Raw genomic sequence first — 26,332 nt, 5'->3', positions numbered from 1 at the left:
TCATGGGGTCCTCAGAAGTTCTGGTGCCCCCCAATAATGCCTGATTTTTTTACATTCTTTTCATTTCTGATGCTGTTGACAAAAACTAGGGACAAATTTCAAAGGAGTTGGAAAATATATATATAAATGATTTTTAATTCAATTTATTGATACCTCTATAATTATTTATATGACTACTTATACTTAATTGCCACAATATATAATTCTAGTATTTCTTTAATTATTTTAAACTATTATATTGTGTTGAGTTCTGCTCCTGGACAAGGGCTTTTACAGGCATCATCCACCGACTACAATGTTTAAAATAAAAAAATATTCAGCAAATACCTGGAAAATATACATTGTTGTGCTCACATGAACCAGGTTAGTTGAGTCAGATATTTGAAAAAAATTATAGTTTGTGTATATTTTATTCAAATTTTGTGCTTTATCCATAGGACCTGTTTTGTCCCTATTCTCAAGAATCACTGTTTTATAAAATACACACATTTATTGTATGCTACATATTATTGTAGGTGATCCGTTCAATCAAAAACAATAAATTCTGTAAAAAATTTAGTAAAACGTAACAGAGACGTATTCTGTTGTGGAAATGTGAACAACGACCTGAACTCTACAGAAAAATGTTAACTCTAAATGTTTCTTGTGGTACCTTTGCACTCACCCATTGGTCCAGAATGGCATCAAATGGAATGGACATTTATAAAATCTCAATGGAGATTTTAGAAATGACACGTTTTATGTTTTACTTTCCAATGTGTTTTCTACTTCAGAGCTTTGAACTACTTTGTTGGTGTGTCACATGAAATCCTTAAAGTTTCTGCTTATAAATTCACAAAATTTTGAAAAATTCCACAAAAACTTTTTCAATATTGTGTGGAAAGCTGCATTGTTGTTGAAAACAGTCAATTTTTAAAACATGGGAGTGGTTCTTATCTGTCCTGTGTCATTTGCAAATCCCGTTGGAGGAGTGATACGCAACTCTGTATAAGAATCAACTTGAAGTTACATGCAGATTGACTTCTTTTTTTTATGCTGTTGTTAGACTAGGCAGAAGCATTAACCTGGGGTCTTTAAAAAAATAATTGCAACAAACAAAGTCAAAGTTGCTGATTAGGAAAGCCGGTTATTGCCACCTCGCATCTCGCAGCTGGCCCAAATATTTACACATCAATCTGCAAAGTTCAAGTCGATTTCAAATTTTCATCTTTGAACATTATCTGACATTCTGCATCGTCCCAGACATGTCGACATGCTTAAAAGAGATTCGTAAATCAGAACGTAAGAATCCTAAGCACCCGCCAGACATGGCGAGCGTTTTAATCCCTTCCTGTTTACACAGTTTTACCATCGCCATACATGAAAGCCGGGGAGAGAGTGAAGGTCACGGGAAGAGCGTCAAGTTAACCGAGGCGTCTGCTGGTCATCTAAGCCTTTTCATCCCACTAACATATTCTGGATCTTTATTTGATTCCTCCCACTCATGTCATTCCATTGTGTTTTGCTAAGGCCTGAACTCTTGCAGCTCATTTATCTGTTGCCTTTGAGGGGGTTCTTTACCTTCAACAAAATCTTCCCTTTAATCACCGTCTTTGTCTGTAGACATGGATTAGATGATGCCTCCCGGACTGAATCCTTCATCTGCACATATTAGGATACAACTGTGGTTTTTGAACTCCATGCGTTTCCCCTGATTTGCCTCCCACATGCTGAGGCTCTCATGTAATCCTGAAGCCCTTAGCGGGATTCACAAATAACCAATTTTTGCTTAATCTACCTTTTGCACAATGTTGCTAAATCCTAAAAAAAAAACCACGTAAAGTCTTACGTTAAATGCAGAATTATTAAACAAGTCTTATTTTTGAGGATTAATCTTTTTTTTATTAATCAACGACTTCAGTGCTCTTGGTTAATCCAAAAAGTCGAAGCGCAAAACGTGAAAGTGAGGTTTTCGCTTTCTTAGGAGAATTTTCATGCGCGCACAATTAATGGGCAACAATTGTGCAGAGTCATTATTCCACTAAATGAAAATCACACATTGTCCCGTCTTTTTCACTGTCATCTCTTTACGTGAGAATTAAAAAACTAAACATCAGAACTGCTGGTCATCAATTTCTGAACTGGGTTCAGGTCAGGTGAGGGAAGGAAAGATCATCAGTTTTTCCACCTTTAATGCCTTTAAACACACATATGAATACTTATGTGCATGTGACAGAGAACTGTCCTGCATAGAAATCATTGTCATTTTTCAAAAAGTCAAAACTCCTTCCTTACCTCGGCCAAGTCTCTGAGCTATGAACATCCTTTAGGTTGCAGTTATGGAAAATGACAGTCCTTGATGGATTCCTGGTAGCTTCGTGCATGATTTTTGTCAAATCCTTGGCAGTTAATTATTATCTTCTTGTTTTCTTAACATGTTTTTTGTGAGCCTGTTTACTATTTGCTACAAAACAATTGAATGGTTTTATGATCACGTCTTAGCAATTTCAAGAGTTCTACATCCCTCGAAGAGACTTTTGCTAATTGCTTACTTTTCAGTCAGTTAAATCTTTTTGGAGGGACGTTTCCCCTAAAGAAAAGAAACCGTTTAATAACTATTCACATCTTGATATGGGGTGTTGACTTTCTTAAGCCAAATCCTCCCTCATTACACAGATGCACATCATGTGATGCATAAAGTATTCAAGTTAATTCAGCTTTGAGTTTGAAAATATACCTTAAAATGACTGAAATAAACACATGCCTAACAATTTTGCTCACAGTATATTTTTCTTTTGTTTTTCTCCAGACTAAAAAGAAAACACAGACTGAGAGAGTTCACAATATGGCGACCTTGGATGGAAATTTTGTGGTTTTGTTTCAAAATTCTCAAAAAATGCAAAACAAAATTAATAAAATGTCCTGCTTGCTTTTTTTCCCCAAATATATCTGAAAGAATCCTTCCTCCGTGAGTGCATATTGCACAGACTTTCACACCTTTTTGCCATTTTCCTCGTTATAGTGCAACACAAGCACAACAAACAGATCATATGTTGTTGGTCAGTATATCCGTCCATTCAGACTGCTGCTGCAAAATCATCAGAGTGCTAACAGCCTCGACGCTGCTGAGGCATTTTTCCACATTACAAGCACTTTTACTCACATTAAAACCAGTAAAATCATGTCGCATTTCAATGTCAAAATCTTGCATGGCAATAGCAACAGAGACTGGAAATGTTTTGGATGATAAATTTATGAGTCATACACAAATTATGACATTACAAACTATATTTAAAGTGAAAGTTTAATTAATCCTCTGCTTGACAGAACAAACAATATTACTTAATTAAGTTTAAGCAAATTTAGGCAGCAAAGCGTGTTGACAGACTTTGTACTCGTAAGTTGCAAGTTGCTGTTTTAAAGCAGCATTCTCTTTGAGAAATCAGTGAAGTTTCTTTTGAAATTCACATTTTAAAAAGTCAAATTTCATCCCTGGGAGAACAATTTTCCTAAAGGTATTATCATTCAGTGTCTTTAGACGTCACTCTGGAGAACTGTTTGGCAGTGGCATTATTTTGGACTCCTCTATCTTGTGTCTTTCATGCATTTTTTTCTAAAACATTACTGAATCTCTCAGTTGACCTTTGCGGGAAAATGCGGGAAACTTTTTTTTCCCCCGCATTTGTGAGGGAAGGGAACACATGTACAGATGAGCAATCTGGAATTTGTTTCAGTCATTAATCTGTAATGACAGGATCAAATATTTCCTGTTTTGAAACTCTAAGTGTAAAACTGGCCTACGAGTCACCTTTTTAAACTTCTTTTGTCCCTTTTTTTCCCCATTTAGTTTTTTTTTTTTCTTCTGTGGTTCTAACCCTCTCGTGTCTCTTTACTTTTGTCCAGCATGTGAATTAATGAACCAGGGGATCCTTGCGCTGGTTACGTCTACGGGTTGTGCCGCTGCGAGCGCCCTCCAGTCTCTAACGGATGCGATGCACATCCCTCACCTCTTCATCCAAAGAAACGGGGACGGTGGACCCCGCACCGCCTGCCAGCTCAACCCCAGCCCGGACGGAGAGAGCTACACGCTGGCCGCCCGTCCGCCCGTTCGCATCAACGACGTCCTGCTTACCCTCGTCTCAGAGTTTCACTGGCAAAAGTTTATCATCTTTTACGAGAGCGACTACGGTAAGTGAAGCTCGATAACTCGGCGGATTGCTGGGTGTGCCTTGTAAACATGAATATTGCGTAGCCGTCAGGAGCTTTATTTCATGCCGCAAAACCATCTTTCGTTTTTTCAGCATTCATGATCAGTCCACTAAAAGCTCAAACTAGACTTATATCCTCAGAGTACACAAAATAGGGAACTATGTAAATGTAATTAAAAAAAATACAATTTCCTCAACAGATTCCTGCAAAGAAGTTCACGTCGCTTTAAAATAAATACAGAGTTTAATTGAAGATTGGTGCAAAAAGACACATGATGTTGTTACTGCCTTCACCATCTGTAGCCTCTTCATAAAGAGTCAATTTAAACCCTAATTAGCTCACTCATGGCAGCCTTATTTTGTCCGTGTTTCTCCCTCCAGCTGAGTCTATTCATAGATCTTTTTCACTCGTGTATCTATTTCTACCAGGATATCCCTTGGGAGCAGACCTTTCTTGACCCACATTAGAGATCCTCGAAATGCTGTGGGTGAAGTAATTATTAGCAAACCAAAAAGATAAAGAGAAATTTTAGCTGTTTTAGCTTTTCTCACAATAGTATTTTTGATTGCTAGCCAATACGTTTCTTACTTGGAGCGTAATGAGGGGGAACAAAAACCCAAAACATATTTATTTAGTTAATTTTTAGCCCCCTAAAGTCAGCGTTTTTGTTTGGACATAAAGAGATGGTGCTTTATGTAAATAAAGGCCACTCAATTTGGTTTACTGGATTGAACCTCATTTTGTCAATAAAACTGCCAATAGAGGAACCTGAGCGCAGTGACGTCATCATCTTGTTCAAGAAACCAGTTTGGTGCATCATCCTGCTGGAAGTAGACACATTACTCTGTCATGATTAACCTGATCAGCAATAAAGGTCAGGCAGGCTCATGCTTTTATATGGAGTAGAAATTTTGTTACATGTTTTTGTCACAGAGTAAACATAAATAAGTGCTAATTTTTTTTTTCTTAAAATGTTTTCTTTAAAAGTTAAAAGTCAAAAATGAACCATATTTGCTGCATATATTGATGTGAAGTTTTTTTTTTTTTGACGTCGTATTTTAAAGTAAAATAAATAAATTGTGTTGAATTTGAATAGTAAAATCCAGCGGGCACCAGACCCTTAAACAGCGGCTGTGCGACCCTTACCAGGGTTCAACAGGTTCTTATTGTAGTTCCTGTTGCCTTTTTATTGTCTTCTTGAACAACTCTGTCCAGACTCCTTTTTACATCGACAAGACATTTTTTGTACACACAGCTGCTGCTTACTGACTGTTCTTTTTTTCTTTTTTCTTCCTTTTCATTTTTTGTAACTTCCTGACCTTGTCTGCATGCATTGATTAGCTGCCGTGTGATTGGTTGATGTGTTGATTAAAAGGTGTGCCTAATAAATGATCTGGTGAGTGTAAATGTAATGAAGGTTCATAGTTACACACCTTGTTGTTTTTTAACTGTGCCTGACTGTTCAAAGAAGTTTGTTCTCATAAAAGCAAAAAGAGCCACCATTAAGCAGCACCTGTCGATCTGTAGGATGATCTGTCTTGTCTTTTCGTTGACTATCTAGCCATATGTATGTTCCTCATACATCTGTCATTCAGGTTGGGTCACTTTGTGTATGACCATCTGTTTTGCCTTTGCTTTTCTTTATAACTGTCTTGCTGTCAGCCTGTGATGAGCCGTCTTGGAATAGCTTTAATACCTGTAGGCTGGTATGTTTTTTCTAACATCGTTATTTTCTGTTGGTCTGTTTGGCTAATTACCCGCCCGTCTGTCCTACCAGCTTGATCATCTGCAGATCAATAAATCTGACTAACCTCCTTCTGAAACAAGTAAACAGTCAAAATGCTTAGATGTGATGGATATGAATATACGTAGGTTAATAAGAAAGTCACACATTTTTTATTCTATATTTGTACAACAATTGATGCTGAGTATGCAGGAGTTTCCCTCGTCTCCTGGGTTCTGTGAAACGGTGTTGTGCGCGCACACGGATATTGAGAAAGTTTACACAGACTCAAGACAGGTCAGCTCTGTACGCAACATCATTTTCAAAGACCACTTAATATTTTTTCTTGTTGTCTGTGGTTGCAGTGTATTCAATGTTAGTAATACTACTTTAAAGCATATTGTAGATCCCTAGATGGACTAAAATGGGGAGAAAATCCCCCCCACACAGCAGATTGGTCCACTTCTCCATGTGGCAACGTTTCCAAACGCCTCGACAATTAAAACTGTTCTGTGATTCTGGCAAGACTCAAATGCTTCCATCTCCTTTTATGAATCAGAAATGACTAATATACAAGCTCTGCAGTATCATGTTGTTACACATCTCTTGTTTTTTTTTGTTTTTTTTTCCCTTTGTAACTGAAGAATGCTCAATCTGATTTTCCCTGCATTTTTCACTTTTATGAAAAACACAGACACTTGATTGGTTACCGATTAGTCGGGGGCTCAAGAAAAAAACAGGGTGTTCTACATTCTGAATGATCATTTTAACCAGTTTATCATGACTGCTACTGTTTAGCACTGTAACATGTTGCAGCTATGCCCCCCAGTTTTGTGCTTCATCAAAAATTATTCAAAATAGTAAGACTCACCACTACATATACTTTTTGGTGATGACAAAGGAATGTAACTTATCTGCCCTCAGATCTTGGTGAAACACTTTATATCAAAACCAAAAGAATCTTATGTATTTTTTAAAGATCTTTTTAATTAAAAAAATAAGCCATAAGATCTTAAATCTTTGCAAAACAAGCTGTTTTACACAAACTTCTAATGAATAAAGTAAAATGTAGGCTGGAGTAAAAAACAAACAAACAAAAAAAAAAGACTAATTTCAGTGAGACAACCTGGAGACTTTTTGCTTAGTGATTCTGTTTAACATCAGACAGAGATCCAATTGAGAGCTGAAGAAGAATAATGCAAACACATTTCCGTCAAACTCAATTACATAACGCTGTCAACACCGAATGACAGTCGTCGCCTCTCAAACGCGATTCCCCATGTTGCATTTAATTGCCCCATGTCAGTATATCTATTCACTCACTCTGCTTCTGCACTGTATTCTCATATGAGTACCCTGAATGGTAGGCTTTGCAAAGCTAATTTGGTTTTTCACATAATAATGGCCTGCAGAATCAATAAAAATATGCCCACATTTCATTAAAAACATGTCAGCGTGATTAGTCTGGAGTTTACGTCTTGTCTTACAACTTTTAATGTGGGTGGAAAAGTTTGAAGCTATTTATTGGAAACGATGAAGGCACGTCCATCAAGTTGTATTCTTATTTATCCTTCCCATGTCACTGAACTCCTGAACTTATAGCTTACAGAATGAATTGTTAATGAATAGATTAGGTCGTTAAAGGAATTGTCCTACTTTCCACTGAATTGTAGTTGAGATGAGTTGTTTGTGTCTGGATCATCTGGCTTTATTTAATTCAAACATAATTATTAGTTTCGTTGTTTTTTTTCCCTTTTTTTATCATATCACCTTGCTAATTAGAAATAATTTAGTAATATATTTTCCCCTCATCAACCTTTTCCAATATCTACATATTAAAAAAGTTGAGAAAAAATTTGACAAATTAGATACACAAGCATTTTTATTCTTTGTAGAACTGAAATGCCTTGATTTGTGTTACTCAATATATCGATCATGGATTATGACCTGACATTAAGTGAGTCTGAGGCTGAGGAAAGAAACACCGCCACCTGCAGGGGAGGTAGCAGCCATTTAAACCCAATGCTATTGAACATTTTTGTTGAAAATTCACAGTAAAGTAATACATATACATCAGCGCAAAAAAAAAAAACACACAAAAAAAAAAACACACTGGTGGGACTGTATATAAAAGATGAATTGGTATTTTCACCTGAATCACAAAGTTCCAAAACTCTAAACATTTCACCTGGTTATTGAATGAATTATGTCAGATAGCTGATCATTAATTGTGTATCTTGACACAAAACACGAGATGTTACATCAGGCTTCCTGCTGTTTCCCCTCCACTTTTCTGAATGCCGTCCCAAACTAATAGATTTTTTTGTTTATGAAAAAGCAGTGGTAATTAGTGTGTACAAAAGCTTTGTAGCAGAAATAACGATGCCCCAAGGGATTTTGTCTTCAACTACAATATATCTGGCTGCGCAAGTGTTTCAAACAAAACAAGCTAACATTTGATGCTGATAGCTTAAAACATTAAACAAGGCAAGTAATATAATCAACATCAAAGCAACTGTTTTACAGCCAACCAACTTGTGCCAATGTGTCAAGTAGTGAGGTTGTTTAAGATATCTCACTGTAAATGTATGTTGCATCATGCCATTTGTGAAAAATACATTCAAATCTTTAAAACTTAACGTCACTGCAGTCTTATTTTGAATTTAGTGACACAGAGATTGGTAAATGTTGAGAATTTTAGGCCAGTTCTCAGGGAAAACAAGTGTTTCCATTTTACATCAAACAGATTTTCATCTATTTAGCGTGGATGTTTTGAATGAACCAATCGCACATTTACCAAACCATGACGTCGGCATAACCTGAGCGCTCCTCTCACACAATTCTCATAATAGAAATTTGTGAGAAAAAAAGTCAATATATCAGCAACAGCCAAACACCTTTGGCCTTTTCACTTGGCTTTAAAGATCGACTGATGCTCATAAAAATAAAAGATTCCTATTGTAGTTTTGTTTTGAATACATATTTGAATTTGTGCTGGCAAAACAGGATTTTCATTGAGAATGTAAGATATTGAAGTCGTCTTTTTTAAAAAAAAAAGGCTTCTCTTGCCCCCAAGGGCAAACTGTAGCTTTGTGTAATAGAGGATGTCAAGGGAGCTAATTCATTCCAGTATCAGGCATAAAAAAGCTTTATCATTGTACATTTTCAACCCATATTTTGATTTTCTTTTGTGAAAGGATGTCTCATAATTACATCCCTGAGGAACAGACACAAACTTATTTCCTTTTTACTTTTGGTCCTTGGGAAACAGGATACTGCCTTATCTTAAATACAATATATCCTTTTGTAATAAGAAAACACAATTATATGATAATTCTATAATGAGCTGCTGACTAAAAGACCCTCGCCTCTTTTTTTTTATGTTCGGTTCTCTTTTCTACAGTCTTTGGTATTTCTCTTTTATAACTGATACTTTTTGCTTCCTTGAGTCCAACTTCTGTTGATTTAAAACTGGCTTTTTGAAACTGCTAAAGTGCAGTCGAGTACGACTGCTTAACTAATGTTTATTAGTTGAAAAGAACAAAAAAAAAGGACCCACTACAAGTCGAGGCCAGGGGAGTTCATCTCCCTCGGTGAAAGGCAAACTTGCTAACAGAAAAGGCTTCTTTTGCTGTAAGGACTCTGCAGGCTTCTGTGTTGTTTGGCTCAAAAATGGTCCTCAAATTGCAGATGGTTGTATTTGAAATCTTGACCCTGCTAAAGAAACGTGTTGGGGAAAAAAAAAAAACATGTTTTGCAGTGACTTTGGTTTTTGAGATTTTGCCACATTGAAACACACATTTATGATTTACTTTTAATAGACCATCATTTTTCAAGGTTTCATTTTATTATTCAATTTATGAAATTCAAACAAAATTAAGGAACTATACAAGTAGATCATCCATAAATATCAACTTTTTAAATAAGTATTTCTTATATATGACACTCTAAGATTGAATGGCGACCTGACCGGCCCTTCTTGTGACCCCATATGGATAAGCGTGTTAAACAATTGATGAAGTAATTCAAACTGCTTCTGTGTCTCAAATTAACCATAGCATCTGCCCAGCATCTCACCTTCTGACCAAGTAGTAATTTTAGCCCTAACTAATTTTAATTTGATGATGAGGGATCAAATAAATTCACGGTGTGCTGTCGCAGTGGACCATAATGGTGAAATAATTACCAGTAACTGAAAATCTTAAAATGGAGGAAATTATTTCTAAATTTTTTAAGCTAAAGATGGATACTTTCTTTGACCCATGACTCAAGTTTCAACTCTCACATGTATAAATACTTGTTTTGTGAGCTTTTAATTTATTGAATTGTGGCACTGCTGGCCTGCCATAGACTACAGTGCATAAGCCCTGCTGAGAGGAGTATGTTGCATTAACATGTTTCGATTTGAACTCCTCGTAGCAGTCTTTGATCCTTCTTGTTTACTGTGACAGCTGCACAACATGCCTCCAACCAGTTTCAACATCAACCACAGATTACAGCTGGACCTCTCTCCCACCCTGTCAGTGGCCTTGTTGGGGGCAAAGTGCAGTGCCAGTTTTCTGCTACAAAGTGCTTTAGGTGGAGGCCAAAAGGTTCAGATTTACCACGTGTCTTTTGGCGGCTGCGTTCATTAGTCCTCTTCAGAAACACATAACTCTGGTTGATGTCTTGGTGTGTATAACATTGTACTAAGCTTCTTCCACAATAAGCTAAAGGACTGAACAGCATTCTGAGATGTTTGACGCTTCACATTCTTTTAAGTGCGTCTTTTATGATGTAATTTGTTCTGTTATCTAACAAACCTAATGAATCTTTCCAATGCAGCCAGTTGCTCTGGATGGTTTTTTTCAGAGATAAAATACGTGGCTGAATACCAATGCACATCACACTCAAGTTCTTATTTGTTGAATGCTAATCATCATATCCACTTAATGCATTCCTTATTCAAAAACTCAAAGTATTGTAAACTGTGGACGCAATGTGGAACAAGTGATGAGCATACATGGCATTTTCATCTGTCATTGTACCTGTAAGGGTGTTTTCACACCAGATATATTTAGTGCTCTCTAACCCGCCCACCGTCCGTTTCCCCTATTGGTCCAGATCCTTGTACATATGTGAATACACTCAAGCACATCCTGGTGTTGACCAAACAACTGGACCGAGATCCAGTTTATGAGGTGGTCTCAATCAGCTTCCAAATTGATTCTGGTACAGCCCACTTCTGGTGTGAACACAGACCGGCTTTGGCCCGAAGCAACTACAGGGAATATGTATGTATGTTTGGACTTCACGAGTGTAAACAAACGAGTAAAAATTGGACCATTCAGTGCTGCTAAAACTACAACTACGTGCTGGAATCATACTCGATCCGCCGTTTTCTGCTTAATGATGCCAGCATATTGTGGGTCTGGGCAGACAGAACATCTCGCCTCATTCAGCTTACGCGTTTCAAAAATAATTATCACATCGCAAAACTTATGTTTAACGAGCTGCTCTCGACATTCACAATGATATTGAAGTTGTAATAACAGCACAAATGTGCACAACAGAAAAGCAGCAAGCAGGACTTTCAAAGTTTGTTTTTGTCCAGATCTGTGATCCGTCCAGCAGAAAGAACTAAATATTTAACTTCCATGCAAATCCAACACTATGTATCTAACAACCACACAATAAGCTTTCAATGGACAGCCAAACACAGAGGCGATTAACATTCTTTATGCAACTCTGAAACAGAAGAGCCATCACACAACTCCAACTGTTAATTGCAAATACTCACTTAATTGCAAACAGCACACAGTTGCCTTGCAATTGTTTCTGCACTCAAACGTCGTGCAGAATGGGTTCTAATTGACCATGTAAATATTTGTATGAACATAATCATTGTTGCCGAAAGCTGTTTAAGTAACATTTTGTTTGATTAAGTACTAATGAGCAGCCAGTGTCTTACCCACAGCAGACAGAAGTACTATCGGTGTAGAAGAGGGGCCGTTAGGTTATCCAGAATAAAAATCAATTAAAAATGGAACAACAGTGACTTTTGATAAAAACTGATAGCATACTGAAGCTTCTCTCAACTTACCAGTTTGTTCGCAGACAGGTTGTGAGATTTGTGTAGTTTGTTTTTAAGGCGAGGGATGTTCAAGCACCATGCTGATCTGCAACTACACAGGCGAAACGTTGGCTTTTACCCAAAGACGAAGACAGAAGTGTTAAAATTCAAAGTGTAACTTTTACTTGGAGTGTTATAAGTTAATTAGGTTTTTTTAGCCTTTCTCCAGTTTCCATTTTACTTAGATCTTAGCTCTGGCCTGCCTGGCCTTCTGACTTGTCTTATTAATTCTGCAAGAGAGCTCTCACTCCTGTCTGCTGCTGATAGCATGTTGACTGCCCAAATACTCTTTACACGCGAGTAATTCAGTGGCTGCTGGAGTGCTTTTATTTTCCATTTTCAAATGCTAAATTGAAGACACGTTGAACAGCTCCTGCTATCACCTGTGAGAGCAACCAGAAGTGTCTCATTACGTCCCCCAATCAAGGACATCATAAATTAGTTTTTTTCACAAGGGATTGTGGTCGTGAGAGTGTAAATATAGTTGATGTAAGTACTCTGATCTCAGTGCTTCGGTCGGGTGTCGATGTCGGTCCTGCTGGGAGGACATTTCTTCTGCGCCTGTCCTTAAACAGTTGATAGATGGTTTCCACTGGGTCTAACTCTAATAACAGAAATAGCCCAATCTGTGTTNAGACAACCTGGAGACTTTTTGCTTAGTGATTCTGTTTAACATCAGACAGAGATCCAATTGAGAGCTGAAGAAGAATAATGCAAACAAATTTCTGTCAAACTCAATTACATAACGCTGTCAACACCGAATGACAGTCGTCGCCTCTCAAACGCGATTCCCCATGCTGCATTTAATTGGCCCATGTCATTGCATCTATTCACTCACTCTGCTTCTGCACTGTATTCTCATATGAGTACCCTGAATGTTAGGCTTTGCAAAGCTAATTTGGTTTTTCACATAATAATGGCCTGCAGAATCAATAAAAATATGCCCACATTTCATTAAAAACATGTCAGCGTGATTAGTCTGGCGTTTATGTCTTGTCTTACAACTTTTAATGTGGGTGGAAAAGTTTGAAGCTATTTATTGGAAACGATGAAGGCACGTTCATCAAGTTGTATTCTTATTTATCCTTCCCATGTCACTGAACTCCTGAACTTATAGCTTACAGAATGAATTGTTAATGAATAGATTAGGTCGTTAAAGGAATTGTCCTACTTTCCACTGAATTGTAGTTGAGATGAGTTGTTTGTGTCTGGATCATCTGGCTTTATTTAATTCAAACATAATTATTAGTTTCGTTGTTTTTTTTCCCTTTTTTTATCATATCACCTTGCTAATTAGAAATATTTTAAAGGAATTTAGCAATATTTTTTCCCCTCATCAACCTTTTCCAATATCTACATATTAAAAAAGTTGAGAAAAAATTTGACAAATTAGATACACAAGCATTTTTATTCTTTGTAGAACTGAAATGGCTTGATTTGTGTTACTCAGTATATCGATCATGGATTATGACCTGAAATTAAGTGAGTCTGAGGCTGAGGAAAAAAAGACCGCCACCTGCAGGGGAGGTAGCAGCCATTTAAACCCAATGGTATTGAACATTTTTGTTGAAAATTCACAATAAAGTAATAGATAGACATCAGCGCAAAAAAAAAAAAACACACTGGTGGGACTGTATATAAAAGATGAATTGGTATTTTCACCTGAATCACAAAGTTCCAAAACTCTAAACATTTCACCTGGTTATTGAATGAATTATGTCAGATAGCTGATCATTAATTGTGTATCTTGACACAAAACACGAGATGTTACATCAGGCTTCCTGCTGTTTCCCCTCCACTTTTCTGAATGCCGTCCCAAACTAATAGATTTTTTTGTTTATGAAAAAGCAGTGGTAATTAGTGTGTACAAAAGCTTTGTAGCAGAAATAACGATGCCCCAAGGGATTTTGTCTTCAACTACAATATATCTGGCTGTGCAAGTGTTTCAAACAAAACAAGCTAACATTTGATGCTGATAGCTTAAAACATTAAACAAGGCAAGTAATATAATCAACATCAAAGCAACTGTTTTACAACCAACCAACTTGTGCCAATGTGTCAAGTAGTGAGGTTGTTTAAGATATCTCACTGTAAATGTATGTTGCATCATGCCATTTGTGAAAAATACATTCAAATCTTTAAAACTTAACGTCACTGCAGTCTTATTTTGAATTTAGTGACGCAGAGATTGGTAAATGTTGAGAATTTTAGGCCAGTTCTCAGGGAAAACAAGTGTTTCCATTTTACATCAAACAGATTTTCATCTATTTAGCGTGGATGTTTTGAATGAACCAATCGCACATTTACCAAACCATGACGTCGGCATAACCTGAGCGCTCCTCTCACACAATTCTCATAATAGAAATTTGTGAGAAAAAAAGTCAATATATCAGCAACAGCCAAACACCTTTGGCCTTTTCACTTGGCTTTAAAGATCGACTGATGCTCATAAAAATAAAAGATTCCTATTGTAGTTTTGTTTTGAATACATATTTGAATTTGTGCTGGCAAAACAGGATTTTCATTGAGAATGTAAGATATTGAAGTCGTCTTTTTTAAAAAAAAAAAAAGGCTTCTCTTGCCCCCAAGGGCAAACTGTAGCTTTGTGTAATAGAGGATGTCAAGGGAGCTAATTCATTCCAGTATCAGGCATAAAAAAGCTTTATCATTGTACATTTTCAACCCATATTTTGATTTTCTTTTGTGAAAGGATGTCTCATAATTACATCCCTGAGGAACAGACACAAACTTATTTCCTTTTTACTTTTGGTCCTTGGGAAACAGGATACTGCCTTATCTTAAATACAATATATCCTTTTGTAATAAGAAAACACAATTATATGATAATTCTATAATGAGCTGCTGACTAAAAGACCCTCGCCTCTTTTTTTTTATGTTCGGTTCTCTTTTCTACAGTCTTTGGTATTTCTCTTTTATAACTGATACTTTTTGCTTCCTTGAGTCCAACTTCTGTTGATTTAAAACTGGCTTTTTGAAACTGCTAAAGTGCAGTCGAGTACGACTGCTTAACTAATGTTTATTAGTTGAAAAGAACAAAAAAAAAGGACCCACTACAAGTCGAGGCCAGGGGAGTTCATCTCCCTCGGTGAAAGGCAAACTTGCTAACAGAAAAGGCTTCTTTTGCTGTAAGGACTCTGCAGGCTTCTGTGTTGTTTGGCTCAAAAATGGTCCTCAAATTGCAGATGGTTGTATTTGAAATCTTGACCCTGCTAAAGAAACGTGTTGGGGAAAAAAAAAAAACATGTTTTGCAGTGACTTTGGTTTTTGAGATTTTGCCACATTGAAACACACATTTATGATTTACTTTTAATAGACCATCATTTTTCAAGGTTTCATTTTATTATTCAATTTATGAAATTCAAACAAAATTAAGGAACTATACAAGTAGATCATCCATAAATATCAACTTTTTAAATAAGTATTTCTTATATATGACACTCTAAGATTGAATGGCGACCTGACCGGCCCTTCTTGTGACCCCATACGGATGAGCGTGTTAAACAATTGATGAAGTAATTCAAACTGCTTCTGTGTCTCAAATTAACCATAGCATCTGCCCAGCATCCCACCTACTGACCAAGTAGTAATTTTAGCCCCAACTAATTTTAATTTGATGATGAGGGATCAAATAAATTCACGGTGTGCTGTAGCACTGGACCATGAATGAAATAATGCTGAAATAATTACCAGTAACTGAAAATCTTAAAATGGAGGAAATTATTTCTAAATTTTTTAAGCTAAAGATGGATACTTTCTTTGACCCATGACTCAAGTTTCAACTCTCACATGTATAAATACTTGTTTTGTGAGCTTTTAATTTATTGAATTGTGGCACTGCTGGCCTGCCATAGACTACAGTGCATAAGCCCTGCTGAGAGGAGTATGTTGCATTAACATGTTTCGATTTGAACTCCTCGTAGCAGTCTTTGATCCTTCTTGTTTACTGTGACAGCTGCACAACATGCCTCCAACCAGTTTCAACATCAACCACAGATTACAGCTGGACCTCTCTCCCACCCTGTCAGTGGCCTTGTTGGGGGCAAAGTGCAGTGCCAGTTTTCTGCTACAAAGTGCTTTAGGTGGAGGCCAAAAGGTTCAGATTTACCACGTGTCTTTTGGCGGCTGCGTTCATTAGTCCTCTTCAGAAACACATAACTCTGGTTGATGTCTTGGTGTGTATAACATTGTACTAAGCTTCTTCCACAATAAGCTAAAGGATTGAACGGCGTTCTGAGATGTTTGACGCTTCACATTCTTTTAAGTGCGTCTTTTATGATGTAATTTGTTCTGTTATCTAACAAACCTAATGAATCTTTCCAATGCAGCCAGTTGCTCTGGATGGTTTTTTTCAGAGATAAAATACGTGGCTGAATACCAATGCACATCACACTCAAGTTCTTATTTGTTGAATGCTAATCATCATATCCACTTAATGCATTCCTTATTCAAAAACTCAAAGTATTGTAAACTGTGGACGCAATGTGGAACAAGTGATGAGCATACATGGCATTTTCATCTGTCATTGTACCTGTAAGGGTGTTTTCACACCAGATATATTTAGTGCTCTCTAACCCGCCCACCGTCCGTTTCCCCTATTGGTCCAGATCCTTGTACATATGTGAATACACTCAAGCACATCCTGGTGTTGACCAAACAACTGGACCGAGATCCAGTTTATGAGGTGGTCTCAATCAGCTTCCAAGTTAATTCTGGTCCAGCCCACTTCTGGTGTGAACACAGACCGGCTTTGGCCCGAAGCAACTACAGGGAATATGTATGTATGTTTGGACTTCACGAGTGTAAACAAACGAGTAAAAATTGGACCATTCAGTGCTGCTAAAACTACAACTACGTGCTGGAATCATACTCGATCCGTCGTTTTCTGCTTAATGATGCCAGCATATTGTGGGTCTGGGCAGACAGAACATCTCGCCTCATTCAGCTTACGCATTTCAAAAATAATTATCACATCGCAAAACTTATGTTTAACGAGCTGCTCTCGACATTCACAATGATATTGAAGTTGTAATAACAGCACAAATGTGCACAACAGAAAAGCAGCAAGCAGGACTTTCAAAGTTTGTTTTTGTCCAGATCTGTGATCCGTCCAGCAGAAAGAACTAAATATTTAACTTCCATGCAAATCCAACACTATGTATCTAACAACCACACAATAAGCTTTCAATGGACAGCCAAACACAGAGGCGATTAACATTCTTTATGCAACTCTGAAACAGAAGAGCCATCACACAACTCCAACTGTTAATTGCAAATACTCACTTAATTGCAAACAGCACACAGTTGCCTTGCAATTGTTTCTGCACTCAAACGTCGTGCAGAATGGGTTCTAATTGACCATGTAAATATTTGTATGAACATAATCATTGTTGCCGAAAGCTGTTTAAGTAACATTTTGTTTGATTAAGTACTAATGAGCAGCCAGTGTCTTACCCACAGCAGACAGAAGTACTATCGGTGTAGAAGAGGGGCCGTTAGGTTATCCAGAATAAAAATCAATTAAAAATGGAACAACAGTGACTTTTGATAAAAAACTGATGGCATACTGAAGCTTCTCTCAACTTACCAGTTTGTTCGCAGACAGGTTGTGAGATTTGTGTAGTTTGTTTTTAAAGCGAGGGATGTTCAAGCACCATGCTGATCTGCAACTACACAGGCGAAACGCTGGCTTTTACCCAAAGACGAAGACAGAAGTGTTAAAATTCAAAGTGTAACTTTTACTTGGAGTGTTATAAGTTAATTAGGTTTTTTAGCCTTTCTCCAGTTTCCATTTTACTTAGATCTTAGCTCTGGCCTGCCTGGCCTTCTGACTTGTCTTATTAATTCTGCAAGAGAGCTCTCACTCCTGTCTGCTGCTGATAGCATGTTGACTGCCCAAATACTCTTTACACGCGAGTAATTCAGTGGCTGCTGGAGTGCTTTTATTTTCCATTTTCAAATGCTAAATTGAAGACACGTTGAACAGCTCCTGCTATCACCTGTGAGAGCAACCAGAAGTGTCTCATTACGTCCCCCAATCAAGGACATCATAAATTAGTTTTTTTCACAAGGGATTGTGGTCGTGAGAGTGTAAATATAGTTGATGTAAGTACTCTGATCTCAGTGCTTCGGTCGGGTGTCGATGTCGGTCCTGCTGGGAGGACATTTCTTCTGCGCCTGTCCTTAAACAGTTGATAGATGGTTTCTACTGGGTCTAACTCTAATAACAGAAATAGCCCAATCTGTGTTTCCCCTCTTCAACAACTTTAAATCTGTTTTGAGAAATTAAACTTTATAGATGGATAGCATAATATATTAACGATATTAAGTCATTTATGCCATTTTTTTGTAACTTTTTTCACTGTTCATACTAACTTGAATCAATCTTCGTATTCTGCGACAATTTAAATGCCAGTGATTAGGTTGTTAATTGTTTCCTTATCTTACAGCCATATGGGATTGCTAATCTTTTAAATAATCAGCCTTAAAACCCATAAGAACAGAAGTGAATTAAATTGGGAGACGGCTTATAAATTATGAGTCTAACGTGGAAGGAAGGCTGATGGTCATTTGGTTGCATTGTGCAAAGAGCAACGTCATACGCACTCAACCAGGTTCTGCTTACGCTCCTGTTGTTGACCGTCTTCTGGACATCTGTCAAGTCAGCAGTTTTTTCCCCGTGACTGTGTAGCCGACTGATCCAGAGTGAGCGACTGTCTAAAAGGCTCCGAAATCCTTTGCAGGTGTTTTGAGTAAATTAGCTGATTAGGGTAGGACTCCATGAGTTTCCACAAGTTACATTTTTCACAGTATTCTAATTCTCTGATATACTCTGTTTATCTATAGGCCATAAAGATCAAAATTTCGAGAAACAAAGGCTTAGAATACGTCACTGTATGAATGATGATTCAGTATAAAATATGAGTTTCACTTTCTGAGCTGACTGGCAAGAAACATTGCATTTTTATGCACTATTCAGAAAATATGGTGCAGCAAAGGATAATTTATTTCAGCTAGTGACTACTATGCTGAACAAAACTATATATATCTTATCTTTAGCTATTGCGCTACAGCAAAGAGATGTATCTTGTGGTCACCAAGGTTCCTTAACAACCATCAGAGGCTACTTGAGTGCCAAATTGAATTGGGCATAGTAGAAATCCTAGTAGAAATCCCATAAAAGTGATTCTCAACACTGCTCCTCAGGGCTCCCTGTCTGTCATGTTTTAGATGCGTCCCTGCTCTGGGACACCTGATTTAGCTTTTGCATTAGCTCCTCAGCATGCCATCATGTGTTGAAGAAGCCTGTTAATTACCCATTTATTCAAGTCAGGTGTGTGGCAGCTGGGAAACACACAAAACATAGAGGGCAGTGGATCCTGGAAACCGGCGGCGTAAGAGGAAGAGAAGAAATATAGGGAATAACTGAGGACTCTGGACAGTTTAGCGATATTGCCCCTCCTCGGTAGGATCCAACTTTGTGAAATGTTATGGAAGAACATTATCCCTCTCCTAAGTAAAATAAAAAAAAGGTTGATAGCAGGTTAAAGACTGAGTTTAATTGAATTTTCATCCTCTTAATATTATTCAATTGTTTAGACCGAGCTATAGTAATAAACACTTAGATTTGAAGGGTTTTTTTTATACATTGACTTTGGACATTTTGACCACTCAACTAAACATTTTTGACCATTAAAGTCTAGAATGTTGAACCCAGTTGCAACGAAGGTTTCACTACCAGTAAACATCCTGGGTCTAGACTCCCAGAGGTCCTGCAGGGCGCTCAATGAGCTTACACAACAATGGGGAGCCGGTTTTATTGTTGTTGCTTTTCCTCCCCACGCCCCCAACGCCCTAAATAAATATATATCGACGTTACAATTTAAGTCAAGGAAGTGACGTACTTAAGGATCATGTTGCAGAGTTGTTAAAATGGTTCAAGGCTCTTGCTTCAAAGCTCCAGGATCGCTCTCTACATCTTTCTAATGTTTTCTTAGGTGTCTTGCGCTCGCGGATGGATATTGAAGAGGAAGTTAGCTATTGATTATGTGGTGATGGGGAAAACCGAGACAAAAGCATGTGCAAAATTGCATTGGAATTTATTACAGGAAAAGAAGCATGAAAGACGTCAAAGCACAAATGTAGTAAGTCTTAAACGACGCTTAATTTTCTTGAGCATCAGCAGGCTTCTTGGCAGGTTGGTCAAGTTACCCAATGACTGCAGAGCAGCTGCATAGCATCTGTCTCTGTCCTCCCTGTGGTGACTGCCTATTTCTTAGAGGAGGAGAGAATTAGGCTGGTAATAGGTTTAAGATTGATTAAGCTGCTTTTGGTCCCAAGTAGGAGGTGGTTCCTGATGTAAAACACGCATTTATTATAACAGCCAGGTTCTGAGCAAAGACAAACATAAAGGGATCTCATGCTGGGTTTATAGCAAGTCTATTCAATGAAATGTGGAAGTTGGCAATTTGGAAAGTGATGTGGGAGGTCACACCAGAGTAAATTACCACTTCCATAAATGTATTATTTTTGCAATTTGCCTGATTTTTGGAAGGTATAGGCGTACAACTCTGAGATTCAGTGTTACAGAAAACTAGAATATTACATAAGATCATTAAAAAAATCACATTACAAACATAAATGTTAGGCTTCTGAAAAGTATGTTAATTTCTACGCATCAATACTTGTTTGGGCCACCATTTGCATGAATTACTGCATCAGTGCACCGTGGCATTGATGTGATGGGCATGTGATACTGCTGAGGTGTAGTGAAAGCCCAGATTGTTTTGATAGCAATCTTCAGGTCATCTACATTGTTAGGTCTGATCACCTTCCTCTTGATAATACCCCGATGAGTTCAGGTCAAACTAGCTTGCTAATGAACCAAGCACAGGAACACCATTAAGCCAGCTTTTGGAACATCTCTGACTGGGGACTGCAAACTGAACTTCAATTATTTGCCTCTGCACTGTTCCTCCAGACTCTGGGACCCTTGACTTTAGAATAAAATGCAAACTTTACTTTCATCTGAAAAGAGGACTGAGCAACACACCAGTCTCTGGTTCAGAAGTGGTTTAACACAAAAAATGCAACATGTGTCATTTGTGAATAGGATTTGTCTGTGGGTTATGACTTCGAAGCATTCTTAGCCCTTTTGCTGATTAACTTTTTATGACAACACATTTTCCTTCCCATCAGTTTTTTTTTTTAATTTTTTTTATCAGCTTTATACAGCACTCTGTGTGCAATCTGCTTTTTTTATTGGCAGCATCAGATGCACAGTGACCTTTTGGGATTACCCTCCTTGTGTAGGGTGTCAATAATTGTCTTCTGGACATCTGTTAAGTCAGCAGTCGTCCTCATGGCTGTAAATAGACTTTATACCATGACTGTAATATGCCCATTAGATAGTAGGTATACGTTTAAATTCTTTATTAAATAGTTAATATGTAATATTCATTTTTCTGCCTTTGAATTTTTTCATTTTTATTCCCTGTAAACTACAATTATCCAAATTATAAGAAATAAAGGCTCAACATATTTCACTCAGTGTAGTGCATCAATACATCAATTTGACATTTAGTGAAAATAAATATTTAACTCTTTTACTTTTCTATCTATTCCTTTAAAATACTTTAAACAACATACAGTTCATGAATATTCTGCCCTCTTTAAAAGTCGTAGGCCTGCTAAATGGATTCAAACAAACCAAACTTAAATTAAATTTCCTACTAGCACTGAATTTTCCCGTTTTGTCACTTGCACAAATAAATTCTGTATGTCAGTTGTTGTTGCTTTATTTTAGCAAGAATAAGTGAAGTTTTTTGGTGTAATGCTAATAAAGATTTTACGACTGATTACTAAGAAAAAATTCTTAATAAAATGTAAAGATTTTTTCTTTAAACTAAACCCTGTTTGACATTGATTTTACTTCTTGACTAAAGAAAAAAACTTTTTTAATGTAAATTATACTGTGAGAGACGGGCGTGTTCAAGGAACACTCTTTTAAAAGTGTACTTGTTCTGAAATTCCCTTTTAAAGTTGCATTTTTTAACAAGCAGAAAAGTTAACATAATAGTATTGTTGTTAATTTTCAACCTAAATATACCGGCTTTAGTTTGAGCTGAGCTTTAATATCCTCTAAATTATTATTATTATAGTATTATGTTTCTGTCCTCGCCACAATAACATCCCAGTCTAGACTTGTCTTGCCCACCACTGTAGACAGTGCAATAGATCAATAGATATTAAACTGCAGCTTTATTGTTCACAGTATCTGGCAGGTGTAAAAGCACATTTTTCTTCTGCAGATTTTCTTTTTTTTCTGTCTGTTAGTTGCACAGATACAATGATGTGCAAGCACATATTAAAAAAAAAAGGAAAATGCTGTATCCTGAGTTTCTGCTTAGGATACAGAAATGTTAGAAAATAAAATGATTAATGTTGAACTATTTCAATTTCTGTCAATAAAATTGTATTACTTGAATTACTCTTTCCTCTCACAACCTAAAATACTTATGTCTTTAATATTTACACAGCAATCAATACTAGATTACAATTGTTTTAATTCAAAAGTGACTTTTTTTTATTGAACTAAAGGACAAGAAGAGCATTATAACTGAAGGAGTTGCAGAAAAAGCCATATATGTTCAGAAAATGTTGATATGGTAACTAAAGTCTTTTAGAAAAATGGATAATTAAAGGTAATGGAAACAAAGAGTTTTTAGTTCTACAATGTATCAGTTTTTCAAATGAAAATGTTCTTAAAGAACTGCTTAGATGATGAGAAACTTGTTTTTTGTTGGCCTGCTTTGCTCTCTCTGATACCAGTAAAAAAGAATAATGATATTAAAAGATATCATCACATCTTGAAATGTCTCAGCCACTGAATGAAAACAATGCTTAAGCCTTTTGTCCTTTTTTAAAGAGGTGACCCGAGGCTCTTATCCATTGATTACTTGCAAAATACCAAGTAATCAACTTAAGATTAATTGTCGATTAATGTTGTTATTTTTTATTAAAATTTGTTCTATTTGATGAATTAATAACCTCTGCTTACACCTTCTTTCAGTGTTGTATTTTGCCTGCCATCCAAAAGGGGGCACTGCTGGCCATCCTTAAGCCAGTCCAGTTGATACAGAAATAAAACTGGGTTCAGGAAAGAGTAATGGTCCAATTGAGTCCAGTAGGGGATAGAAAATGCATTTCATTTGGTTCTGTTTTGAAATATAAACACTTGAAAAGCTTCTTAATTTATCAGAGCAGCATCAACTTTTCAGCCAAAAAATATAAATTTTTGGTCATCCTCAAAGGTGATGATAGAAAGGTAGATGGCATTCCATAGAAAAAGTGTAACATGATGGAAACAAGATATGATGTCAATAAGCAGGTTGATATTTGTGGGCTTTCATGCCATGACCACCTTCTTAGAAGGGCGACACAACTGGAAGGTATGTGGCATGGAAAAATGACTATCGGCACAAAATGTTCCTCTCTCCACCACCAATTCCTCCTCCACACCTTAAAAACCATTAAAGCAATCAGCCTCAAGCCATGCTTTCACCTAGGATTATGACATTCAGAACACGCATCTAGCTTGTCAAGGCCTACAAAAAAAAGTCCATTGGAGCTATGTTTCAACCCCAGAGAAAGCTGCTCACTTTGGATTAAAACTGCCATTTTGTCTCCTTTACACAGTTATCTCAGCAAACTCCTCCTAAAGCTCTCTATTTAGAGACTTCAAAATGAGGCAGTATAATCTTCAGGAATTGGAGATCAAAGTTATCAAAAGCTTTTTACTGCATCAAAGCATGTGGGTGTGGCCAAGCCTCACAATCTGACTTCTCGCCATTGAAAACAAAGATGTAATAACTTCCACACTGTGTGTCGTAACAGAGCAGCACTCAACACATGTCCATGCGGATATTTGATGGTATCACTTCAGCTCTATCCAGTTAGAACACAAAGTGACCTGTTTTGATGGTAGATGTCTTCCTTTTTATTAAGAAGGAAAAATCAGATCTTTGAAGTTTATTGGTGAGTCTCTGGTGACAAGACAAACAAATTGCCTACAGTACCAGAAGTTTATAGGGGATTTTCACCATAATGCTTTTTCTCAATTGATTGGTCATGACATTGATATAGATAGTAATGAAAATATGATGTCAAAAGAAACTCTCATTACAGTGTGAGTCATGGTTCTACTGTTTTTGTTTGATTAGATAAACACGTCTGTCTGATTTTGATTTTTTTTCTCTCCTTCCAATCTTAACTGGTTTTATTTGTTGCTTTTTTTCTTTCTTATATTTTGTATGAATATTCCTTTGCAAGACAAAACCCAGAAAATTACAAAGGAGAAGAGGGGCTACTGTATTAGTAACCCATGATGATTTCTTTTTTTTTTTGCATTTATTTTTTAGCTGAGCTTTTTCTTTGCGTGATTAGTGTTATCTTTTGACCATTTTTTCATCCATTACTTTCTTTTGATTATCTTGTTTCTATAGCAATTCCTTCCACATTTGTGTTATTCAGGGTCAAAACCAGATAAAATATCACACTAAACAGATCTCATTTTCTTGTATGTAAGTGCCAAAGCTAAAAAACATAAATAAATAAAAAAATGTATATTTGTTGGTATAATCACTGCCCATAAGCTATTACAAATGTAAGTGTCGTTGGCATATTCTTGAACAGAAGTCCCGATCAACAGATTTACTGCCACATGGATATGATGAATGAATCTCATAACCATGAAGTAAGATATATTTTGTGCTTCATCTGTTTACAGCACAAAATTGTATTTAATTTAAACTCCTGTGCTGACATGACAGCTAAATCTGTAATAATAAGCAATTAAAGCTGAAGGAGTAATTTCTCTCTGCTCTGTGTTCTGATTGTTCTTTGTGCCTGCTAGATTTCAGATATTCAAAAAAAAAAAAAATCCATATTGAAAATAATTAACAGACGCTATCATTGCAAGAATAGCAGTGATTGCTTTCACTGCTCAACACAAGTCTTGAGTAAACAGACTGGTGCAGAAGATGTTTTCTATGCTTTTTTTTTCACTACTTGACAGCCCAGTGAAGCAAAAACAGGAAAAAAAAAAACATCCTTTTGATCATGATATGGTTATTTTTGCTTTTCTCAAATTCATGAGGGAGTTTGCTTTACGTTCAATGTGAGGCTAAAAGCCATGCTGGAGGATCGTCATGGCTATTTTATGTAAGCTCAGGTTTTAAAGATTGAGTTATTGTTTAGCAGATAACCAGAAGAAGCAGAAAGATAGATGTACAGAGTGGGTGAGAGTGGAGGCTGAAAAAAAGGTTGAGTTAAAAAAAAACAAAACAAAAAAAAAACTTTCAGGGGTAGTTTCTCAAAATGATGCTTGGTTAATCGTGACAAGTAATCAATTCTGTAATTCCTTGTTAATCTTCTTTTTTGCACTCCTGTTGATGGCTGTAGGCTGAGCAGTGGAAAAGCTTCCAAAAGTATTGACTTTAAAACCTACTCCAGGACTATTGAAGTCCTGGAGTAGGTTTACATGAAACCCTAAACTCTGGGGTTAAAAATCCTTGTTTGCTTATTGCAAAATGTTTTTATGTTGTTCTGGTTTTTCCTTTGGCCCAAGCCGTTTAAAGGATTTTCTTTAGATGACCAAAATTTTAGCTGCTATTAAAAACAAAGACGGTAATGATTTTACACACCTTGCACACCTAAATCATAACACTTTAATAAAAATCGAATTAAAATTCCCCACAAAAATGTTACAAATAGGTATAAATATAAATAGTTATAGTTTCTTTTCAGATAATGCTGATAACTGGTTTCAACATGAGCGCTGAACCTGGTAGTGAAAGGTTTGCTGCTCAGGTTCGCCTTCTTTGAAGGAACTTTAGTATTCAGAAAAAAATGCAAGATAACAGGTTTGAGTGAAAACTTCACATTCAAAGTTTCCAATCAGTTGCAAAGCAATACCTGGAGAGAGATCTCTACAGTGACACTTTGTGCTTCGCAGCAGACCACCAAGAAGCTTCAGCAGCAAGGCTAACTGGATCGCAGAACCATGTTTCATTAATATCTAGTTTAAGGCCTCATCTGTCATGGAACGTGGGATTCAAAAATGTTGGCAGCCCGTCGGAAGACCGATAAAATACTTACCATCTAGAAAATTCATAGACTGCTGCTACAGTAATATAACCATACTAACTGTTAGTAATAATGTTAGTCATTTTAAAATGTCACCATCTTGATCTTGACTTTTTTTCTTTAAAACGTTCAACACCATGTTATGT

The 26,332-nt window shown here is 36.8% G+C and overlaps 1 protein-coding gene across 2 annotated transcripts in view; it reads left to right on the top strand.

Moving 5' to 3' along the window:
• grid1a (glutamate receptor, ionotropic, delta 1a) overlaps positions 1–26,332 on the top strand; it is a 233,530-nt gene that overhangs the window by 129,355 nt on the left and 77,843 nt on the right. For both annotated transcript variants that reach the window (XM_016668021.1, XM_016668022.1), the window contains exon 3: positions 3,883–4,167. In XM_016668021.1, the coding sequence (XP_016523507.1) occupies positions 3,883–4,167 (285 nt within the window). The remainder of the gene's footprint in view (positions 1–3,882; positions 4,168–26,332) is intronic.

Source organism: Poecilia formosa, unplaced genomic scaffold, assembly GCF_000485575.1.
Source record: "Poecilia formosa unplaced genomic scaffold, Poecilia_formosa-5.1.2 Scaffold12, whole genome shotgun sequence".
In the NCBI taxonomy this organism is placed as follows: domain Eukaryota; kingdom Metazoa; phylum Chordata; class Actinopteri; order Cyprinodontiformes; family Poeciliidae; genus Poecilia; species Poecilia formosa.
This window is presented reverse-complemented; position numbering and strand designations above follow the sequence as displayed.